This window comes from Hippocampus bargibanti, linkage group LG11 (assembly GCF_051943395.1).
Source record: "Hippocampus bargibanti isolate YZ-2025 linkage group LG11, ASM5194339v1, whole genome shotgun sequence".
In the NCBI taxonomy this organism is placed as follows: domain Eukaryota; kingdom Metazoa; phylum Chordata; class Actinopteri; order Syngnathiformes; family Syngnathidae; genus Hippocampus; species Hippocampus bargibanti.
In genome coordinates this window covers 15,108,722-15,133,001 of record NC_142744.1, presented here as the reverse complement: position 1 = coordinate 15,133,001, position 24,280 = coordinate 15,108,722, and the positions used below count along the sequence as shown (strand labels likewise).

Genomic DNA, 24,280 nt, shown 5'->3' with positions numbered 1-24,280 from the left:
GGAAGAGGGTTTCTTGGGCAAAATTTTACTGTAGATAAGACTCATAAACATGAAATTGACATGAAATGAGTGGAGGAAAATGAACTCAAACAAGAGGCAGAAGGAGTAAAGGAGGGTTGCAGGATTGCACATGACTCTGGAACTTCCTTTAAAAAATGCTGTAAAATAAAATTTAGATTATATGCAGACACTGGACGCTATAAGGTGACAAATCCACTTAAAATTAAAAATAGTAACTTAATAACTTAATATAAAGTACAGTATTCAAGCATTTACCAAAGCCGAGCTTCACTTTTGGTGCTCTGGAGGGTACTCTCTCTTTGTATCATTTACAGAAACTTGACTGATTTCATCTTCAATTTGTAGTTGATGTATGCACACATTTGTTCTTCCACACTATTCCCTACACACACACATTCATCTCAAAACTGCCGATATAATTTTTTTTTCGATCGGAGCGATTGCAAAATTGACATTTGACGCTTGTTTACGGAGTAGACGATCTTTCCCCACGAGCGATTAAAACCGGAAGTGCTTCGACTTTTTTATGCACTACAGATATTCACACAACAAACATCGAACCATGGCTCCTCGAAGTAGAAATCGTGTGTTTGTCATCGGCGTCGGCATGACGAAGGTAAATTAGACTCATTATTTTTTATGAAAATGCTAGCGACTGCGTAACATGATTGTCGTATCGGTTTTGAAGAAGTTGGAAGTCGAGATGGGTCTTCTCCAACCATCAAAATAACATTTACATTTGCAAAATGTTTTTGATAAATGAGTCCGAAAGAATATATATTTTTGTTATTAATTCGTTGGACTTTGGCAAGTGTAGAATTCGACTACGTGTTGCTACTTGTTAGTTACACAACGTGTTCATCGCTCTCAGTGCATAGTTCATGACCAAGGCAAAATGGGTATTAAGGGTCCTTTGAACTCTACCTTTGCCCCACCCCCCCGAGACAAACAGCAAGCTCCCGTCGTTACATTTTAACACTTTGTGTTCCGAACATTTCTATTTTTAGTGTCGTTTAACTTTTCTGTCGTAAAAGATTATCTGGTGACATGTGGGCTTCTGGAATGATTGCATAAATGTATATTTATCAGGGAGCTCAAGACCCATGTTCAGGATTTTGATGCAGATGCGATTCACCTGTGGTTGAATTCTGTGTAATAGAATGGGGAAAATCACCCTTTTTTATCCCGTTTACCTGTAGTCATTGTAACATTCAAGTATTATAACAAGAAAAACATTATTTGTCCTACAATGGAGAAATTCCCAAATTACAGCAGTGATATTGTGAAGGGGTGAAGTAGAAGAACACGTCTTTTGTCTTTTAAGTTTAAAGTTGTTTTATATGTTTTTGTAATGTGCTTTGTTATTACCAGTATGTTGTTTTATTCTTTGCGTTGTTACCTGTGTCTTTATAAATGCGTTTATGTCTTGTGCTTTTGCTTGTATGAGGCACATTGGAATTATTGTTTATTACGGGGTTTTGCAATCTCGATTGAGTCAAGCCGTGTATTAGAGAACAACAAAAATTATACAACATTAAATAAATGTATCACAAAGGTGATTCCTGCACAGCTATGTAACTTCAACCTGCGAGTTCAATTATTTTGCACGTCACTCTCTGTAACTGACATAGATCGTTGAACAGGAATCTATTATTTCTAGTACAGTCAAACCTCGGTTTTCGAACGTCTCGGTTCTCATCCCATTCGGTTTTCAACCAAAAATGTCATATTTTTTTATGCCCCGGTATACAACTGAAATTTGGTTCTCAACCAAACTCAGTGCATCTGAATGTATCACTCGACTACCTTGTGCTTCCTTATACACCACTTCCTTATATGTCACGTCTTCCTCATAATAATAATAATAATACATTTCATTTCTAAGCGCCTTTCAAAACTCTCAAGGACACTTTACAGTCACAGGATCAGTTTCATTGTCTCATTGTGACCAACGCATTAATATTGTTGTTGTTTTATTTTTGCGAAAATGCTGACATATTTGGTTAAGATCTCCTGAATAGTATGATTTTAAAGCAAGCAGAGGATGGTTTGAAAAGTTAGTGTGCCCTGTGTTTGCCCAAAGACAGCTGGGATAGGTGCCAACACGCCCCGTGGCAGAAAGCTAGAGAGATTTTTATGTACAGATGTTTAATGTTGATGTTAAAAATTGGTGAAAATAAAAGTTTGTTTGTATAGAATTTTACACATGACCTGCTCAATTATTAAGTTTTTATCCAGTTTATGCGATGAAATGGTTAAAAAGTTGTTTTCTAGACTTTGAACGGATTAAGATTTTTTACATTGATTTTAATGGAAAGTGCTGTTTCGGTTTTTGAACAAATCGGTTTTCGAACAGGTTTCTGAAACTGATTATGGTCGAAAACCGAGGTATAACTGTATATGAATGCTTTTTGGACCAATTAGGTAAAGTTTGATTGTGTTTTGTTCCATATCAGAACAAAGATGGGAATATTTAGATCTGGTCACTTACTGTGAAATTTAAAGGAAAACCGACATCCTTTTGTTGTTTTCTAACTGACATCAGAAAAACGCATCTAAAATACCCAAAACACGCAATATGATATTTTTAGTCAAATGCAAAACACCAATAAAAATGACTTAAAGTGTCCAACAACTACTTCAAATTAAACCCGGAAGTGGCCAGTTTCAGAAGGTCCCGCCCCCTTGTTCGTGGTGTAACGCCGAGACAATGGCTTCAGATTCGGAAAAGATGCTTTATTGTTACTCATCCAGTTATGAATATGATTCAAATACTTCTGAAGAGGAAAGCATACATGTTTGCAATCGATTAAATAATTTATTCCGGTCATTTTGATGCATCTGGAGAGAAATGTAGTGGCAAATTCTTTAGTACTCATAGTACCCAAAAAAGGCAGATGGCGACAAAGCTCCGTGGAAATTGTCTCCTGGGATGTTTTGTAAGCGAACATCAAATACACTGTAGAAGTGTGCGCAACACACAACGATTCACCATCGCATTATTTATGTTTACCTTCTAATTTCGCCATCAACACGGATCAACACGAAGTTTTCAGACCGAACAAAGTACCGCAAAGTGCATTGAGGTGATGCAAGGTATGTCCTTTCTCGGTTAGGGGCGTTCCTTCAGTGACGTAGGGTGAGGACTCGTCACCAACTCAAAAACCAGACTTCCGGAATATTCAGTGCGAGTCTTAAAACGTAAAATACAGCTATATGCGGTGGAATCTTTGTAAAATACGCCCAGTAGAAGTGATTTGAAGCGATTTTACAAATTATGGACACAACTTGTCCGGAGACGTCGGTTGTCCTTTAATTCTATGTGATTATAATGATTTCATCCTTGAACATGCTCTCATTTAGTCAAACACGTTTGTCTTTTTCATCCGTGTTTTTGTTACAGTTTGACAAGCCTGGAGCCCGAGGCGACTATGACTACCCTGACATGGTCAAGGAAGCGGGTGCTTATTTGAAACAAATTTGGACATTGCTCAGTCATAGATTACGCAAGAATACACTTTGATGTGTTCGATTATTTTCATCTTTTGCAGGTGAAAAGGCTCTGTCAGATGCAGGAATACCATACTCTGCAATTGAACAAGCCTGTGTGGGATATGTCTACGGTAACATTTTCCTTCAAAGTTCAAATGTTGAAGGATTTCATCATTATTTTTGTATCTAAACATCCATCCTTCCATCCATTTTCCATCCCGCTTATTCCTCATTAGGGTCGCGGGGTGTGCTGGAGCCGTCCCAGCCGTCTTCGGGCACTAGGCAGGGGACACCCTGAATTGGTTGCCAGCCAATCGCATGGCACACAGAGACAAACAACAGTCACTCTCACACTCACAATTTGGAGTGTTCAATTAGCCTGCCATGCAGGTTTTTGGAATGTAGGAAGGAACCGGAGGACCCGGAGAAAACCCACGTGGGCCCGGGGAGAATATTCAAACTCCACCCAGGGAGGCCGGCCCGAGTCTTGAACTCACGACCACTGCACTATAAAGCCGGCGTGCTAACCACTCGACTACCGCTTATATACACATATAATGTAAAAAAGTTCAATATTACAATATATTGCAGTACTTCCATTACTTGATAATATTGACAAAATAAACATTTGTAACTTTTTTGAGAACTGTAATTTATCTAATATTTTAAGTTTTTTTTAAGTTGATTTGATATATATCTATGGTAAAATTTTCCTTCAAAGTTCAAATGTTGAAGGCTTTCATCATTATTTTTATATCTAAACATCCATCCTTGGATCCATTTTCTGTCCCACTTATTCCTTGTCACGTACGAACGAGGTGTGGCAACAGATCTCGTCGGACAAAAAGCAGAGCTGGATCCAAAATACTCAATGGAGGAATAGGTTCAAAAGAGGCTTTACTGAGACAGGCAGGGAACACACATAAAGTGACAAAACGGAAAAGCGAGGGAACGACTGCAGAGTGGGACCAACCTGGGTACCGTGAGGCGACAAGGGCGTGGAATGAGGAAATACACCAGCCAATATCCAATCAGGATGTGACAGTGCCCTCCCCCCCAACGGACGCTCCTGTAGTCCAGCCACCAGAACCGCTGGGCTATAAAGTGGATCGTCCTCTTGACTCCAGGATGACAGGCGAGGCGTGTCCCCAGTGCAGCACCTCAGCGCGCAGTGCGGGGGGGACGAATAGGCGATCCACCGGGCAACCCTTGGGAACCGGGTTACCACCTTGGGCCTCCTGAACCTTCTCCTCCACCTCCCACCTAAGGGCGCCCAGGATGTGTTGCGCCGGCAGGATGTTGGTGATGACCTCCTCCTTCCTGCCGGCTCGTGAATGCGTGACAGGGCGTCCGGTTTGGTGTTCTGCGATCCTGGGCACTAGGTGAGGGTGAAATTGAAGCGGGTCAGGAACAGTGCCCACCGGGCCTGGCGCGAATTCAGTCTCTTGGCGGACCGAATGGCCGCCAGGATCTTGTGGTCGGTGAGCACTGTGAAGGGATGTTGAGCCCCTTAAAGCCAGTGTCTCCACTCCTGCATAGCCAGGATGACCGCCAGCAGTTCCCGGTTTCCCACGTCGTAGTTGGCTTCCGCAGGGCTGAGACGGCAGGAGAAGAAGGCGCACGAGTGGAGCTTCTGGTCAACCGGAGAGCGCTGGGATAATACTGTCCCCACTCCGGACTCCAATGCGTCCACCTCTACCGCGAACGCGTGGTCCGGGTGGCGTAATACAGGGGGGTTAGTGAAGGCGCGTCGGAGGCGCCCCCTCAGCGTCGGTGCTAAAGGGAACCTTAGTGGAAGTGAGACTGGTTAGGGGAAGTGCCTTCTGACTATAATCACGGATCAAAGTCAAAGTCAGCTCTATTGTCAAACATGCTAATATGCATGACACACACACATATATATATATATATATATATGACTGATATACAGCACAAATGAAATTAATGTCCTCTCGGACCCAGCGTGCAAGACATGCAAGGCACTTATAACGTGGCTAAAAGATATACAATTGACAACAGACACTACTTGTAATTTCTGTATGTAAAGTGAGGTAGTGTCGTCTGGGAAGTGAGGCAGTGACGTATGTAAAGTGAGGAAGTGACGTACATAAAGTGACGTAATGTAGTATTGCAAAAACAAACAACAAGAAAGGGTTGGAGTGAGGTCTTGCAGAAAAAATATGAGAAAGAACAAAAAAATAGAGTTCAGGATGATCGTACAGCATGTAGCGTGTACTCAGAGTTCGGTGAGTGTGGAAGTGGGAAGGGGCAGGCTGGGCAGGGCTGGGAGGGAGTTGAGTCTCCGGACTGCCTGGTGGCAGAAACTGTCCTTGAGCCTGCTGGTCTTGGCTCGGAGACTCCGCAGTCTCCTACCCGATGGCAGCAGGCTGAAGAGGCTGTGGGAGGGGTGTGTGGGATCGCCAGCGATCCTGATGGCTCTGCGGGTGAGGCGGGTGTTGTAGATGTCCTGAAGGGGGGGGGGAGACACCGATGATCTTCTCAGCTGTCCTCACGATGCGCTGCAGAGTCTTACGGCAGGACACAGTGCAGGCGCCGTACCACACGGTGATACAGCAGGTCAGGATGCTCTCGATGGTACCGCGGTAGAAGGAGGTCGTGATGGGGGTCGGGGCTCCAACTCTTTTAAGCTTGCGGAGGAAGTACATGCGCTGCTGGGATCTCTTGGCGATTGATGCTGTGTTGTGGCTCCAGGACAGGTCTTCGGATATGTGCACTCCCAGGAACTTGGTGCTGCTCACTCTCTCCACTGCAGCACCGTCGATGGTTAGTGGAGCATGCTGGGGACGCACTCTCCTGAAGTCCACAACAATCTCCTTCGTCTTCTCCACATTCAGACGGAGATTGTTGTCCTTGCACCACGTGGCCAGGTGGCTGACCTCGTCCCTGTAGGCTGTCTCCTCGTCGTTGTTGATGAGGCCCACCACAGTCATGTCATCCGCAAACTTTATTAAGAGGTTGGAGCTGGGTGATGATGGTGAGCAGTCGTGCGTGAGCAGAGTGAAGAGGAGGGGGCTCAGCACACACCCCTGGGCGGCCCCTGTGTTCAGCGTGATGGTGCTGGAAGTGTTGTCGCCAACTCTGATGAAGCGTCCTGTAGAAATTGACACACCCCAAAAATTGCTGGAGTTGTTTGCGCGTCTTGGGGGTTGGCCATTCTACCACCGCGCCCGGGCTCACCTCCGTAACATGTTGGGTGTGGTAGGGGAAGCCCGCGACTGCTTACTGAGGTCGCGGGGGGCCCCGTCAAAGTCGCGGCGCGTGTCTCAACCTCTTCAAGGCGTTGAACCAGCATGGACATCGTACTGCGGAGCTTCGCGATCTCTTGTTCCAGCTGGTTCAAGCTGCCTGTTTGATGAAACAATGCGGACATGAACTTGTCTCCATCGGCGGGATTCATGGTGGCCGGTGTATTCTGTCACGTCCGAACATGTGGCAACAGATCTCGTCGGACAAAAAGGAGAGCTGGATCCAAAATACTCGATGGAGACAGGAATAGGTTCAAAAGAGGCTTTACTGAGACACACAGGGAACACACAAAGTGACAAAACGGAAAAGCGAGGCAACGACTGCAGAGTGGGACCAACCTGCGTACTGTGAGGTGACAAGGGCGTGGAATGAGGAAATACACCGGCGAATACCAAGCCTAACCGGGTGGCTTTTATAGCCAGGAGGCAAAATCAGTGGATTGGAATCAGGTGCGAGAGCCCGGAGGAGCAGGGAGGGGAGGGGCGCGCACTGGACGCCAATCAGGATGTGACATTCCTCATTAGGGTCATGGGATGCTGGAGCCGATCACAGCCATCTTCGGGCACTAAGTGGGGGACACCCTGAATTGTTTGCCAGCCAATCACAAGGCACACAAAGACAAACGACCATCCACGCTCACACTCACGCCAGGGACAATTTAGAGTGCGCAATCAGTTCAGGAAAGAACATGCCAACTCCACACAGGGTGGCCGGAGCGGGATTCAAACTCACGACCTCTGCACTGTGAAGTCTACGTGACTACCAGGCCACCCTATTGTCACAGTTTTAAAATTTAAATAGTAAATATTGTATCATATTACAAGATCTTGGCTATTTTTATTCTAAATATCTAATTTAAACTACTGTATATACATACTATACAATGTTACATGTTAACACACTACTAGCTTTTTACATAATCACCAATCACATAACATACAGCTCAAATGCTGTTTAGGTTGTATGAATCATTTTAGTCTGATGCTGCTTTCCTCCCTTCTCAGGGGACTCCACATGTGGGCAGAGGGCCATTTACCACAGCCTAGGCTTGACCGGCATCCCCATCATTAACGTCAATAATAATTGCTCCACTGGCTCCACTGCCCTATTCATAGCACGGCAGCTGATTCAAGGAGGTGAGTTTACCTGGATCATATTTTTCTAATGCCTTTCTTGCTGGTGTCATCTGCCTTGGAGGACCTCACAAGTGGATTGGCAGAAGAAACTGCAATGTGATATAATGTAAAATTTTTCACAGAAAGAAATGGAAAATTCTCTCATTGTTTGCCCGTTTACCACATTATAAGTACATCTGATTATAATATTGCTTACTTTGCTGTTTGGGTTTTTGGGAACCAACATTTTATTTTGGTGAAGTGACTTGAAAAGAAGCTCAAATTCACTTTCAGCTGGTCCAAATACTGAAATGAGCACACTCAAAAGTGACTAAAATTCATGCCAAAGTCATCACAGAAACAAACTGGCTATGTAGGTAGTACCAGTAACTTGGCCACGCCCCTTGACGGAAAACACTTGATAAAACTACCAATTTTTCCCCTTTACACTTGTGGTATGTATGTATGTATGTATGTATGTATGTATGTATGTGTATGTGTATGTGTATGTGTATGTGTATGTGTGTGTGCGTGTGCGTGTGTTTGTACGAAAGTGTTAGATTTTTAAGTTAAAGGCATGTAACAAAGTGGGACGTTTTTTTGGGGGAGGGCTGTCTGTGGCGGATTTATGGAATTTAAATATCTTTCAATGCAGAATATTTAATGGAAATATTGTATACGTAAAAGCTCGGTCAATTCAGAGATGGGCAAGACATATCTCAATTTAAAATGTAAAAAAAGTAAGTTAATCACCAAATTTTTCAGGTCTTTCCGACTGTGTGCTTGCACTTGGATTTGAGAAGATGGAGAGGGGCTCTTTGTCCTCTAAGGTAAAAAAAAGTTTGTTATTTTTATGCAATTTCAGGTTCATAGTGAATGCGTTTTTAACCATGTTGATCTGCTAACTGGGTCAATCCCAAAAGTGAAAGAGTGCTCTTGTGGTCCAAGATACTCCCTTTGATTTTCATTACGAAAAACAAATTAGAAACATGCAGTTTCCAATACAGAAGAGAACACCTTTTCAGTAAATGCAATGTTGCCAGCGCTAGTCAAAACAGAGCATTATTTGTTTTTTTATCTGTTGTATAGAATCTCATTACATTGTGCAAATGTATTAAAAGTTGTGACATGTGGGCATTTTAAAGGTTTGAAACATCTTAAAGATGTTTTTCTTGTAGTTCCTGGACAGGACCAATCCCATGGACAAGCACATGGACGTGATGATTAACCGTTACGGCATGGTGGCCGCTCCCGCAGCTGCGCAGATGTTTGGGAACGCCGGCAGGGAGCACATGGAAAAATATGGTATGCCTGTGACTTTTATGCAAGAACTGCATGAAAAAAAGTGGTACTTGATCGTGTGGGTCTAAGCGTTGTCATTTGCAGGCACAAAACCTGAGCATTTTGCCAAAATTGCCTGGAAAAACCACAAACATTCCACCAACAACCCGTGAGTTCAAATAATACACGATGCATTTAATCGTCCTATTTTGGTTCAGTACTAAGCTAAAAATGTTCATTTATTTGAAGTTATTCTCAGTTCCAAGATGAGTACACGTTGGAGCAGGTAATGAATTCGAGGAAGGTGTTTGAGTTTTTGACTCTGCTGCAGTGCTGGTAAGAAACCCCCATTTGTTCATTACACATTTCAAGAAGGCATAAATAAAACAAAAATAATAGCGTATGTTATCCTCTCATTAGCCCCACATCAGATGGTGCTGGTGCTGTCATTTTGGCAAGTGAGGACTTTATTAGACGGCACGGTCTGGAGAAGCAAGCGGTGGAGATTCTGGCCCAAGAGATGGTGACTGACCTTACAACTACATTTGATGAAAACAGCTGCATTAAAATGGTGAGGAACGACCATTGTCTGCAGTTGAGTTGTCCCCGCGAGGATCATTTTTGTTTGAAGCACCGACCCCAAATTAGATTTTCAAATCTTAATTCATTGACTGCTAGACATGTGCAAAAATGTGTCCACGCCAGTGCCAGGGTTCTTCTCATTGTCACTTGAATTCCAGGACCCCCAGAATATTGAGTTTTAGGATTACATAAACATTCAACTACAGATTGGTTTGTTTATATAGCGCTTTAACAACAGCTGAAGCTGGAAGAAAGCGCTAATATGGAAAAAGGGAAATGCTGCCCCTTGTGGAAAAGACAGAACATTTCCAGAGCGCTCTGCCAGTGCTTTATCGGCATCCAAGCATGAAAATAACAAAACCCAAACAAACTCGGGAATGGCGCTCAACGTCATATTTTCAATTACCGAATAAATTCGTGAAAGGCAGTGAATGAGTTAATCTGTTTTATTGTCCACACACATCGTGTAGTATTTTGGTCAAAATCATTGCATTCCAATTTTGTGCTGACTATGAAAAAGCCTACATGATCAAAAAGATGAAGTATAACTACATGCAGATGAATAGAACACAATCAAACAGTCACTTGCCAGGAGCCTTTTCTGCTGCAGTATGTTAATTCAACCAGTAGATGAAGGTGTTGCTTTGCACACTCCACTGCTTTTGGTGAGGGATGACGTCGTCACTTTGTCGTGCATTTTCAACAAGGTCTGAACGTCTATAACTGAAAGCGTTCCAAGTGAAAAACTATTATAAACGGGCTGGAGAACAAACTCTTTTTTTATAATCTATTTTTTCTCATGATTTAGATGAGGCTCCAATATGCCTTTATCGATCTTACAACCCGATTGAAACTGGACTGGCGCAGAGTAGCAGGAAATATTTCAAATTATGATCAGCTCTTTCCATCAATGCGCATTTTTTGAATAGGACCTTTTCTTTCAAAAAGTATGCCCCCTCCAAAAAAAAGGTGGAAAAATAGGCTGAGAACACAATGTGTTAGTTCGCATTACAGTATTCTCAAAATTAAATCAATGCATTGATGTAATGCTTCAAACTTATTGTTTTCCAAAGAGCTTGCGAGGCACTTTTTTCCACAAAATTCTTGGCTTAGCTTATGAGCAAAGTTGCAGTTATATGGTAGATAAATAACAATCTATGATTTTTTTTAGGTAAACAAAGTAACTTGTAAAAAATGACATTTGCACATTTGCACATTTGCAATCATTTTGGTCAGTCACATTCAATGCAATACAATACAATATGTATTGATTTATATAGCGCTTTAAAAACGGCTTATCTTCAATATATTTGCTGTGAACACACTCCTTCCCATTCCCATAGGTGGGTTACGACATGTCTCGACTGGCGGCCAAAAGGTGTTTTGAAGCATCCGGTCTGCAACCTGCTGATGTTGACGTCGTGGAGTTGCACGACTGCTTCTCTGCCAACGAGCTGATCACCTACGAGGCACTGGGACTCTGCCCTGAAGGTACTCTTCAAACTGGTGAAAATATCAAGCGAACTGAATTAAAGCTCCTTTTCTGTGAATACGGAGTGCCTTGAATGAAAACAAACCTAAGCTCCTGTTCACAGATGGCCAACCCGTAAATTGATTGGCGGGCTTTTCTCTCATCACAACAGGTAAAGGAGCAGAGCTGATTGACAGAGGGGATAACACGTATGGCGGCAAGTATGTGATCAACCCCAGTGGCGGTCTCATCTCCAAAGGACATCCTTTGGGAGCTACGGGTACATACTTTGTAGTTTAACCACAAAGATACAGTCGTCTGAGGATTTTTTTTCCTCGTGCATCAAAGCTCGCATCATTCATGGACACGCAGTCAGCTGCTAGATAAGCTACCCAACTAATCAGCAGCGGTGATCTCAACCTAAGTCTCAACGCTGATTGAAAACACCCTTATTTTTTTTCCTTGCACCCTTTAACAACGGATGTGCACTCAACCGTTTCCCATCTTTTGACTCAGGCCTGGCCCAGTGTGCTGAGCTCTGCTGGCAGCTCAGAGGTCAAGCTGACAGGAGGCAAGTCCCTGGGGCTAAAGTAGCCCTGCAACACAACATTGGATTAGGAGGAGCAGTGGTTGTCACGCTTTACAGAATGGGATTCCCGCACGAGCGCAGGTACTCTGTGTTTTCTTACTATTCTTGTACAATCTCTATCTCAGTGGTTCTTAACCTGTGGGGAATTCCCCATAGGCCCCACTCTATCTATCTATCTATCTATCTATCTATCTATCTATCTATCTATCTATCTATCTATCTATCTATCTATCTATCTATCTATCTGTCTGTCTGTCTGTCTGTCTGTCTGTCTGTCTGTCTGTCTGTCTGTCTGTCTGTCTGTCTGTCTGTCTGTCTGTCTGTCTGTCCTCTCTATAGCTCCCCCTCTCTCACTACCCCCTGCCCCCTTCTCTACACCCTCCCATCCTCTCAATCTCTATACAATAAAAGGAAATATTTGTCGCTTTTTTTGTGCAGCACGTGTCTATTTCTGTTTTTTTTGCCTCCATAGTTTCCACGTCAGGGCAGTAGCCACAAGTGCAGGCAACAGCTTGGAGGGCTTTAAATCATATGCTGTCTTCAAGGAGATTGAAAAACATCTGCAAGAGGTTTGGAGGGGGGCGAACTGTGATTTGATCAGTCTATCAAAAGATTTAGTTTTGGCAACCATGCCTGTGAATCTTTGTCAATTGACAGGGTTAAAAAAATATACTTGCCATGTCTGAGAAGATGACAGCTTGTACTTATTGTGCATTATTGAGTGTATCTTGTGGCTTTTAAATTTTTGTATGTGTACTTGAAACATTTAGGCATGAAGGGAATCCCGAAATTCTATGTTCTAGCACCCTTGGGAGAAAAGGAGGGTGTAGGATATAGCTAATCTCTGCATACCACATTTAGGTGCTCAAAGGCTTTTTTGTCCTCTTGCAGGAAGGAGCAAAGCTTGTCAAGAAAGTTGGTGGGGTCTTTGCTTTCAAGGTGAAAGACGGACCTGAAGGGAATGAGGCGACCTGGTTTGTGGATGTGAAAAATGGCAATGGCTGTGTCACCAATGAATCGGGTATTTCGCTGCAATTTCAAAACATTGATGAACGTTATGTTCTTTCCCCTGAAGGTTGCAAAACAAATTGATCTTTTAATTTGATCCTTCCTTATTAGCTCACGAAAAGAATCTTGACATCCATAGTCACTGCACCAGCCCACACTGCAGAAAAGAGTGTTGTTGCCAAAGCTCCAAATGAAAGAACTTCCTTCAGTGATATTCATAACCCATAGAAAGTTTGGAGAGTAAGATCCTCAAAGTGTTTTGACGGTGGAAAGCCAAACAGTGACAATGTGGATCCTCAAAGGAGACACATGGTTAAATATCATCAGTAGAGATATTTTCAATTGACATAGGTTCAATAAAAAAAAAATAGCTGAAAAAAACAGCGTACAGCCTGCCTTGTCCCAACTGATTTGCATAATAATGTAGAACTATAATATTTATTTTTTTGGTATAAGAAAAAAATAAGGAAGGCAAAAAAATGTTGGCCACTGTAGCAACTGCTGTCTCCCAAAAGGTTAAATGAATAGTTCTCCTAAAATTAATTCTGTTTTAAATGTGACAAATGACCGCCCCCCCCCCCCCCCCAAAAAAAAAAAAAAAAAAAAAAAAATCAGAAAGTGTATGAACTCGTTAGAAACACAAAGCGAAGACTGCCTCATAATGTTGAAAGAAAACATTGTGCAGATTAGATACTTGGCGCAGGTGAGACTTTTGAATCAGAATACAATTCAAATGTCGTGTACTGAGTCATTCGAACTCTAACCGATGTTGCTTTCAGGTACCAAGGTTGATTGCACCTTGACCATGAGCGATCAAGATCTTTTGGATCTGATGACAGGAAAACTAAACGCTCAAACGGTGTGTGCCAAAATACTCATCCCGTTCTCTGTTCCACGGCTATGAATGACATGATTTGTTTTTTTTTTGTTTTTTTTGATACAAGACCTTTACTAAGTTTTTGTCATACATTAATCTTACTGATCAGTCCTCCAAAGCAACAACAACCAGTTTCTTTTTCACATATTGTTTAGTAAGTACAACTGTGTACAAGTCCAATTATTTTTTTGATGAGAAAACATATTTTCAAGTCTTATCTTGCTTTTTATCCATCCCTCCAACCCTCATCCTTCTTTTTGAAGTATTGAGTAAATAACAGAAAGGGACAACATGTCCACAAATGGCTAACTGAACACAAAGCTCGGCTCTTAAAATGTCCAACATCCTTCAAAAATCGAACCATACAACTCTCCTGGGTTCCAATGCCCCACCGCAGATTGTCTGACCTTATTGTTTGATCTGCGCTGCATGTCATGCATATTATCATATTTGACAATAAAGATGACTTTGACTTTTTGACTTTGTCAAGCCACTGATTGACATGTCTCGCATTGTATTCTATTCAACTGTACTGTATTCCAAACTGACATATCCCTGGGGTCATTGGGATGACGAACTCGGCCCGCCTCATTGTATCTCTTTTCTCCTCCAGGCATTTTTCAAGGGCAAGCTGAAAATTGCCGGCAATATGGGCATGGCCATGAAGCTGCAGAACCTTCAGGTGGCACCAGCAAAGGCCAAGCTGTGATTTCCGTGATGCCAATGAAGCTTTCGCGTGGTCTTTAAATCCTTTCTGACACACATCGGTGCCGATCACCTCAAATATTCCTGATTCTGCCTGCCTCACCTGAATATGCTTCTCTGCCTAAAAACATTAATGTGAACTTTTTAAGAGTTCGATAGACATAGATACATTAGGGATGTGTGTCAAACTGTGTATTAATGAATATAAACACACAGAGTTTTTATGCTAAACCAATTCAGAATTTATTACTGGTAATACAATTTATTAATGGTTTACTAAATAACCTATTAGAGGAAGAATGAACGAACTGGAGATGCTGTCAGACAGTGCAGCACATAAAGCACTGTATTTTTTTCTGAAAAAAAAAAACAAAAAACTAGTGAGATGTGGATGGTATTGCGGGTGACCTTGACATGCACACAAAACTGCGAGACGTCTTGACTACTTATTTTGCACAGGAGAAATAGAGCAACTTAAAGGACAACCGACGACTCAGGACAAGTTATGTCCATTGATAGTTAGTCTACATGGATTTATGAAGCTTATTAGTTGAATAGTTGCGAAAGCAGAATGTAACAAGTATCAACTTACAGTCTAATGTCCTCCCAAATACTTGTCTGTGGCTGATTGGACAACAGATCGCTGCTGTGTGACTTCCAATACTTGTCAGTAGCTGATTGGACGACAGATCGCTGCTGTGTACTTTTAAAACTAGGTTGAGCGGGCGGGCTTTGTGTTCTTGGCTCCCCGCTTCAGATGAGAGATGTTCTCTTTTTGTTTCACGAGAATAAAGTAGTTTTCTTTTCACCATCTATCGTCCCCGCTGGTATTTCATCACAAAACTTCGTTGAACTCCGAACCAGAGGAATTAGAACGCAACATCCATAATTTGTAAAATGGCTTCAAATGACTTAAACTGAGCGTATTTTACAAAGATTCCACTGCATATAGCTATATTTTACATTTTAAGACTCTCGCTGAATATTCCGGAAGTCTTGTACGGACTCGTCACCAACTCAAAAACGTTACGTCAGTGAAGGAACGCCCCTGACCGAAAAAAGGACACATTGTAGCAGTCCTTCCGTCACGTCAATGCATTTTGCTCTACTTTGGTCTGAAAACGTCGTGTAGGGCCACAAAGAGGCAGAAGAGGGCGACAAAGCTCCATATAAGGAATTCATCAGCCTGTGGAAACAAGATCGCGCCAGAATTGAACTCTGGGCCACCAGCTCCCAGCTACGCAGGCCAAGGAGGAATTTCTATGGATGATTCTTCCTCGATCGAAGTGATCGAGGAAAAAGGGGACCTTCGGGCCGGAGAGATTGACGAACTGAGGGCGGCTGCTCGCTCTTCTACAGAGGAGATCGAACTGCCGGTAGCGGGGCTGGTCGGGAGGATGGGGCGGTTCCCCCCCACCTCCCAGATTTCCAGAATGCGGAGGAGAACCAACCGGAGTTTTGGGGACCTACCCGAACCAAAGAGGAAGAGGATCGACGGTACCACCAGTCCCTATACATCAAGGACCTACGCCGCCTCACCACCACCATCTTAGACGGACGAAGTTGCTCCAGATGCCCCATCCCGATGAGGGAAATAGAAGACCACTTCCGGTAGCGGTGGAGGGACCTCCGCAAGTTCAGGAAACTCGGCCGATTCCGAGCCGACACGATCACCGACAACGGGGTCCTATACAAGCCCATCCGCCCTCCTGAGGTACTAAGGAACCTCAAGGAGATGACACGAAACTCGGCCCCGGGGCCGGATGGCATCACGGTAGGGAAGCTCCTGAGCCATGACAAAGGGGGAATGGCGACAGCCGCGTTGATTAACGCATGGCTGGTTCGAGGGACCATCCCGGCATCTGTCAAAGAATGCTGCACCACACTGCTACATAAGTCCTCGGACCCCGCAGAAAGGAACAAAGCGACCAACTGGAGGTCCATCACCATCGGCTCTGTCCTCATGAAGCTCTTCATGAGGATAGTGGCGATGAGGCTGGGCCAGGCTTGCCCCGTCCATCCCCGGCAGAAGGGCTTCCTGAGGAGCGCCGACGGATGCGGGGAGTATCTCACGACATTGGATTACATCATAAACCGGACTGTCCGGAGGAAAGCGGACTGAGGGGTCGTCTTCGTGGATTTTGCCAGGACATTCGATTCTGTCAGCCACCGCCACATCCTGAAGGCGCTCAGCCGCATAGGGCTCAACAAACACGTCTGGACCCTGGCTAAGGACGCATACAGGGACTGCACCACGCGGATCATTACTAGGAGCACTGAGTGGAGTCCGATTGAGATGGAGAGTGGCGTCAAACAGGGGGACCCCATGTCGCCACTGCTGTTCAACCTGGCCTTGGACACACTCATAGCTTCCCTCGAGCGGGGGGGTTCGGCCTAGACTGGGATGGCCACAAGCTGGCCGCCTTGGCATTCGCTGACGACCTAGTGGTGGTCAGCGGAACGTACGAAGGCATGGGGGCCCAGTTGGCGTTGCTAGACAAGTCCTGCAACTACACTGGGCTCGCGGTCCAGCCGAAGAAATGCTGTGGATTCTGGTGAGCGGACGGGAGGGTCTCCAGCGCCCCCCCTGGTCGATGGCTGAGGCCCCAATCCCAATGGTGGACGCCGACGCACCGATCCCGTATCTTGGAGTGCGTATAGGCCCGACAAAGGGGATCATATACCAGGATATGCTCGGCCAGACCCAGGCATGGCTGAAGGCGGTGGGCGACGCTCCCTTGCAACCTGCCCAGAAATTAACCATACTGAACAGATTCCTGGTGGCGAGGCTGGTGTACGCCACCACCATGGGTCAGGCCCCCATCACTAGATTGGGGCATATAGATAGAAAGGTCAGAAGAGCGGTGAAGGAATGACTCCACCTTAAAAGGAGTACGTGCAATGGGGTCCTATACTCGAGGACCAAGGACGGTGGACTGGGCGTTGTGAGACTCGAGCGACAGGTTCCCGGGAGTCTAGTAAAGAGGATATGGAGGATGTGCTCGAGTGAGGACCACTGGACCAGGACGGCAGCTCAGGCCATCACCAAGGAATCTGCATGGGCGGTGTGGTGGGGCTGATGAATTCCTTACACGGCTTTGTCGCCATGTTCTGCCTTTTTTGGGTGCGACATTTCCCACCCCTGATGCCCCAAAATGACACGGAATAAATTCTTTAATCGATTGCAAACATGTATGCTTTCTTCTTCAGAACTATTTGTAGCATATTCATAACTGGATGAGCAACAAGAAAGCATATTCTCCGAATCTGAAGCCATTGTTTTGATTCTCGAGCAAGGCAAGACCTCTTGCCATGACACAACGAACATGGGGACGGGACCTTCTGAAACTGGCCACTTCCGGTTTCAAATTGAAGTACTTTTTAGACACTTTAAGTCATTTTTATTGGTGTTTTGCATTTGACGAAAAATATCACACTGCGTGTTTTGTGTATTTTAGATGCTATAAAACGTTTTTCTGATGTCAGTTAGGAAACAAAAAAGTGACGTTGGTTGTCCTTTAATGAAAAAAAAAATATTTTTAACCATCGGAAAATGTAACTGCTCATGAGCCCTAGCATTCCTAAAGGAATTAACCAATTCATTTTAACAAATGCGACGACACACAATTAATTACCTTCTGTAATTTCTCTTTTGTCCTGAAATGTAAAAGAAACATGATCATTCTAAGAACAGTTGCTGTCAATCTTTCCTATAGCACAACATTCAGCTGCACAGTACGTTTATTAAATGGGAGAAAGTTTACCATGTGTGGAGTTTTTTTGAGGGGGAAGGTGGATTGGAGATTTTTGAAAATTATTTGGGATGATAACAAATTTGGCCAAACACATTAACATGTAATGTAATTTGAACTAAAATGGAAAAGCTAACATGGATTCTTTCAAAAAATGGTTTTAATTAAAAAGAAGCCCATTTGTGTTAAGAAATACAATTGTGATTGAAAAAAAACAACAGACCCATTTGTGTTTAACTCATTCACTGCCATTCACAACTTTATTCAGCTATCTATTAGCTATCTAGCCAGCTTTCTATTAGCTATCTAGCTAGATTTCTAGTTGTATTAAGTTCGTCCTGTCTACTTGATATCTAATTTAAAACAGATTCTTATTTTACCGACAGTGTAAGTCTACACTGTCTGTAAAATAAGAATCTGTTTTAAATTAGCTAGCTTTCTGTCCATTTGAGTGAGTTACTTCCGGGTTAAGTGAATGCTGGCGCGCGTGGCTGCTGCTGCTCACCCACAGAAAAAAACTTATCCTGTGACTGTAAAGTGATCTTGATAGTTTTGAAAGGCGCTTTGAAATAAAATGTATTATTCGGGAATTGAAAATATGACGTAGAGCGCTATTACCGAATTTGTTCGGGTTTTGTTTTTTCATGCATGGGTGCCAATAAAGCGCTGGCAATGGCCTCTTGCAATGTTTTTTTCTTTTCCATAAGGGGAAGCATTTTCCTTTTTTCCATGTTAGCCCTTTGATCCAGCTCTAGCTGTTGTTAAAGCGCTATCTTAAACAATGTGTGTTTATTGCATTGTATTTTGGACAGCCACCCTCATTTGAAGGACCCATATAAGACCCATACAATTTAGGAATGAACTCTTCTTTTCTGAAAAAAAAATGCAGTGTAAGGTTTCTTACACTGCATTGAATGTTTATGTGGTCCTAAAAGTCAATTCAAGTGACAATGACAAAAACCCTGGCACTGGAGTGAACACATTTTTGCACATGTATGGCAGTGAATAAGTTAAGTGACATACAAAGAAAAAAAATATTGAAAAAAATAATACTCAAAGTCAAAAAGATTGTCTTGGTCAAAATAAAAAAAAAGATTTAAACACCAAAATTCAACAAATACCTTTAAAAGACAACCGACACACCTTTAAAGGACAACCGACACTTTCCTAACTAACATCAGAAAAACCAACCCAAAACACGCAGGCTGATATTTTAGTCAAGTGCAAAACACCAATAAAAATGACATAGTGTCCCAAAACTGCTTCAAAATGACCTCGGAAATGGCGGGTTTCAGAAGGTCCCGCCCCCTTGTTTGTGACGCCACGCCAGGATACGCCAGACACAAAACAATGGCTTCAGAGAAGATGCTTTCTTGTTACTCAGTTTCTTGTTACTCCAGTTATGAATATGATTCAAATAGTTCTGCAGAGGAAAGCATAAATGTTTGCAATCGATTAAAGAAGTCCTTCCGTATCAATTCGAACTGTCTGGACTCCAATGTAGCTCCCAGAACATACACAAGATGGCGTACAAGCTCCGTTGGAAATGGGCTGATTTCTCTGCTGATTTCTCTGCTGAGAATTTGTGTCCGCAATTGGTAGTGTTGGTGCGACACACAACAATTCATCAACTTTTCATCAATGGACCACTCCTGTACGACTGAGAGCTTACACAGACGTATCCAAGAGGCTTCGTCAGCGAACTGAATTGGTTGCCAGCCAATCGCAGGGCACACAAAGACATACAACAGTCACTCTCACACTCACACCTAGGGACAATTTGGAGTGGTCAATCTGCCTGCCATGCATGTTTTTGGAGTGTGGGAGGAAACCGGAGGACCCGGAGAACACCCACGCGGGTCCGGGGAGAACATCCAAGCTCCACACAGGGAGGCCGGACCGGGACGCGAACCGGCGACCTCTGCACTGTGAAGCCGGTGTGCTAACCACTCGACTACCGGGCCACCGTGGAGTTCATGTTTGTAAATCTGACTGTGATGACGTCAGTGCCTCACCAGCCATGAACCTCACCGCACGTCACTGCTTCACCTCTTACTGATATTAAAGTCAGTCACTTTGAGAAGACCGATATTCCCTGAATGTTTATGGTGAGCCCGTGAGTCTTGCTGCTGGATCCAGATTCTCCAAGGCTGTTTCCACGGCAATGAGATGTTTTGTGCCAGGAGCTGGGATGAGCGCGGCCACTTACTAGAACATATGAACCCCGGATGAATGCAACCCGTAACACAATCAGCGCCTTGCGCGGTGCTACCATTTACCCACCGTTGTAATGCGGGCATGCTGTGGTATACAGACGCTCCCTGACTTACGAGCAATATGAACAACGGTATATATGAGCATTTTTGTGGGTATGTCGAAAATGTTCGGACAGAGATGCTGTAAATTAGATTTGGAATTGCGTGCCTTTTTCCGGGGGTCTCCACTGCTTCACGCACACACACGCGAATAGACACATTGGAGGTTTAAAGGGCTGTATGTTTACAAGGCGGACCAATCAGCCCAAGTGATGCTAACGAGTTCAGGTCCATCCGCTGAGCTTGCTTGTATTTGGCTGTGTAGAGTATGTGGCGGGGAGGAAATCCCGCTTCCCAGTTGAGTCTCCGAGAAGACGATGCATAACAAAAAGTAATGGCACGTAATTCAATAATTACGTGCCAGCAGCTTCAGTAATGGCTTACTGAAGACCCAAGGATATATGTCGTCGTACTACAGTATGTGTGAATTTATTTTAGGAGCGTCTGTGTTATATAGCTCCCCGTTCAGTGTTTGACGTAAAGGACAACCGACACCATTTTTTGTTTGTTTCCTAACTGTCATCAGAAAAATGCTTTATAGCATCTAAAATACCCAAAACACACAGGCTGATATTTTTAGTCAAATGCAAAACACCAAGAAAAATGACTTAAAGGACAACCGACGCCTATGGACAAGTTGTGTCCATAATTTGTAAAATCACTTCAAAATGACTTCTACTGAGCGTATTTTACAAAGATTCCACCACACATAGCTATATTTTACCTTTTAAAACTTGCGCTGAATATTCAGGAAGTCTTGTTTTTGAGTTGGTGACAATGCCCTAAGTGACGTCACGGAGGGAACGCCCGTGACCGAGAAAGCGTCAGACAATGCATTTTGGGTACTTTGTTTGGTCTGAAAACTTCGTGTTGACGGAGAAATTAGAAGGAAAACACATAAATAATGGGATGGTGAATCGTTGTGTATTGCACCAAGACTACTTTGATACGAGCTGACACAAATTCCCCGCAGACAAATCAGCCCATTTCCAACGGAGCTTGGGCGCCATCTTGTGCATTTTCTGGGACGCTACATTCAGTCCAGATGCCTCAAAATGACACGGAATTAATCAATTGCAAACATTTATGCTTTCCTCTTCAGAACTTCAATATTTGAATCATATTCATAACTGGATGAGTAACAAGAAAGCAGCTTCTCTGAATCTGAAGCCATTGTTTTGATTCTCGAGCAAGGCAAGACGTCTTGGCGTGACGTCATGAACTGGGGCGGGACCTTCTGAAACTGGACATTTCCAGTTTCATTTTGAAGTAGTTTTTGGACACTTCAGTCATTTTTATTGGTGTTTTGCATTTGACTAAAAATAACAGCATGCATGTTTTGGGTAGTTTAGATGCTATAAACCGTTTTTCTGATGTCAGTTAGGAAACAAAAAAAATGTGTCGGTTGTCCTTTAACGTGTGCTAAACTGCAACAAATTGAGCTGCGAATTAGGGATTTTCAGAAAGTCTCGCCCCCGGGTCGTGATGTCACGCCAAGACGTCTTGCCTTGCTCGAGAATCAAAACCATGGCTTCAGATTTGGAGAAGATGCTTTCTTGTTACTCTTCCAGTTATGAATATGATTCAAATAGTTCTGAAGAGGAAAGCATAAATGTGTGCAATCGATTAAAGGAGTCCTCTCATATCAATTCGAGCCGTCAATGACAGCAATGTAGCACTGAGAAAATGCACAAGATGGCGCCCAAGCTCCGTTGGAAATGGGCTGATTTGTCTGCTGGGAATTTGTGTCAGCGAATATCAAATAGTTGTCTTGGTGCAACACACAACGATTCACCATCGCGTTATTTATGTGTTTTCCTTCTAATTTCGCCATCAACACGGATCAACACGAAGTTTTCAGACTAAACAAAGCACCGCAAAATAAATTGTGTGTCGCTTTCTCGGTCAGGGGCGTTCCAAACGTGACGTCACGTAGGGATCGTTATCAACTCGAAAACAAGACTTCCTGAATATTCAGCGCGAGTCTTAAAATGTAAAATATAGCTATATGCGTTGAAATCTTTGTACAATACGCTCAGTCGAATTCATTTGAAGTGATTTTACAAATTATGGACACAACTTGTCCGGAGGCGTCGGTTGTCCTTTAAACATACATTCCATACAAAATATAGCACTGAAGTAACAAACGAATTCACCTCACAAACGACTGCTCGGAACATATCTCGTTCATAAGGTGGGGAGTGTCTGTATACTTTTTTCTGTAGACCCATCAGGAATCCCATTCTTTTCCCCGTCTCTTTTAAAAACATTTGTCGGAACTGTAAAGTGAATTTCTCTGTAGTTGTGCCACGTGCAACGATAATACATTTGATTTTATTCCATTCCACAATAAAAGTCTCATTTCACTATTAACCGACACCAATTTTGAATCTGCAGTGCGAAAGTTCGTCGAATAAATGATGTGACATTCAGGAATCAACACAGATGCTCGCATTTGCCAGTCCACACATACACCAAGCCTTGGTTCTGAACCCTTCTTTGAAAGTCAGCTTTAACACTTTGATTATAAAATGTATGTAACCACACATGGCATATTTTAGTTTAAATTCTCTGAAGTAAAACAGATTTTGGAAATAGATCTTACATTGGATTGGTCGATTAGTATCATGGCATTTGTGTACTTTACATGAAATGTTGGGTTTCTTGATGCCCAGAATTGATGCAAGAGCAAATGCCGAACCGTGAGGTTAATATTAGGCCAAGTCACTGCTTATTCCGCTCAAGTACGAAAGCGTCTTTGATGACAGGAGGAAAAAAATTTCAAACACAGTACAGTCACAACTTGAGTCTTTCCGTTTCGAACCACCTCATGGGGGACAAACATGGTGGAAAAACTCTCTCTAGTGGTCTATAGAGTTGATTATGGAGTAATTTCGAATATAATCATTGTCTTTGCAGTGCTGCTAAAGTACCACATTTTATGGTGGCTGAAGATGATTGCACGGTATTATTCTATTGTATGTATTTTTTTTGTACTGTCGCATGTTTGCATCGTTGTTGCAACAATGCATGAAATCCTTGTGCATGATCAGCATTGAGAAAAACTCCCTTTCAAAATAGACTACTGTAATTTCATATCAAGACAGCAAAATACAACAAATAACTGATGTGCTTTTGAAGCACATATCTCAAATCAAGCTTTTGTGTATTTTCTTCCTTCTCCTTTTGGGCTGACTCACCGTTAAAAAAAAAAGCAAATTCTAAATGGAATAGCTCAAAACCAGCATCACAACTGGTACAGAATGATTCATGTTAGATGAGTACACTAACAAATACGCAGGTTATTCTTAAAATACAGTTAAAAAAAACAAAACAACAATAACACTCAAAAAGTTTTTGTGTTCTATTTCATCTCCATTCGTTCACCTTCCCCCATCTCTGGTTTTCCACAGCAGGGAGGTGTGTGACTTGGGTCATGTCATATTAGGAACATCCTGGTTCTTCTCTCCCGCCGCCGGTTCAGCAGCTGAGTGCTCAGAGCCACTCGGACGGCTTCTACACGTTCGTCTCCAGACCGTTCATATCGATGGAACAGTGGTCTTTGTCTCTGTGGCCTCTCTTGTGGTGTGAAGAGTGAGCGTGTTTCTTCTTCTCGATTGGTCGAATGCCCTCCTCCAGTTGGATCAAGCGAGCCACATCCGGGGAAAGGTGGTCGTGCTTGCTGCCCGGTGGCGGCGGTTGGTAGCAACCGTTCTTCTGGTTCTGGTAGTTCATCATCTGCTGGATGCTAATCATTGGCTTTGTCTCACAGATCAGAGGTACCTAATCAGAGGACGCAGTGAAT

The 24,280-nt window shown here is 43.3% G+C and overlaps 2 protein-coding genes across 2 annotated transcripts in view; one reads left to right on the top strand and one right to left on the bottom strand.

The window, feature by feature from the left end:
- The first annotated feature begins 501 nt into the window (after positions 1-501).
- Positions 502-18,171, top strand: scp2a (sterol carrier protein 2a). Its single transcript, XM_089009153.1, has 16 exons — positions 502-637; positions 3,425-3,482; positions 3,573-3,644; positions 7,785-7,916; positions 8,661-8,725; positions 9,074-9,200; positions 9,282-9,345; positions 9,426-9,512; positions 9,597-9,747; positions 11,102-11,249; positions 11,402-11,509; positions 11,746-11,899; positions 12,291-12,387; positions 12,710-12,839; positions 13,606-13,685; positions 14,317-18,171. The coding sequence occupies exons 1-16, from the start codon at positions 548-550 to the stop codon at positions 14,410-14,412; spliced, it is 1,659 nt and encodes a 552-aa protein (XP_088865279.1). The 5' UTR covers positions 502-547; the 3' UTR covers positions 14,413-18,171.
- A 135-nt stretch (positions 18,172-18,306) lies between these two features.
- LOC148891751 (excitatory amino acid transporter 5-like) overlaps positions 18,307-24,280 on the bottom strand; it is a 32,378-nt gene continuing 26,404 nt past the window's right edge. The window contains exon 11 of the mRNA XM_089009152.1: positions 18,307-24,258. Coding sequence (XP_088865278.1) covers positions 23,992-24,258 — 267 coding nt within the window. The 3' untranslated portion in view covers positions 18,307-23,991. The remainder of the gene's footprint in view (positions 24,259-24,280) is intronic.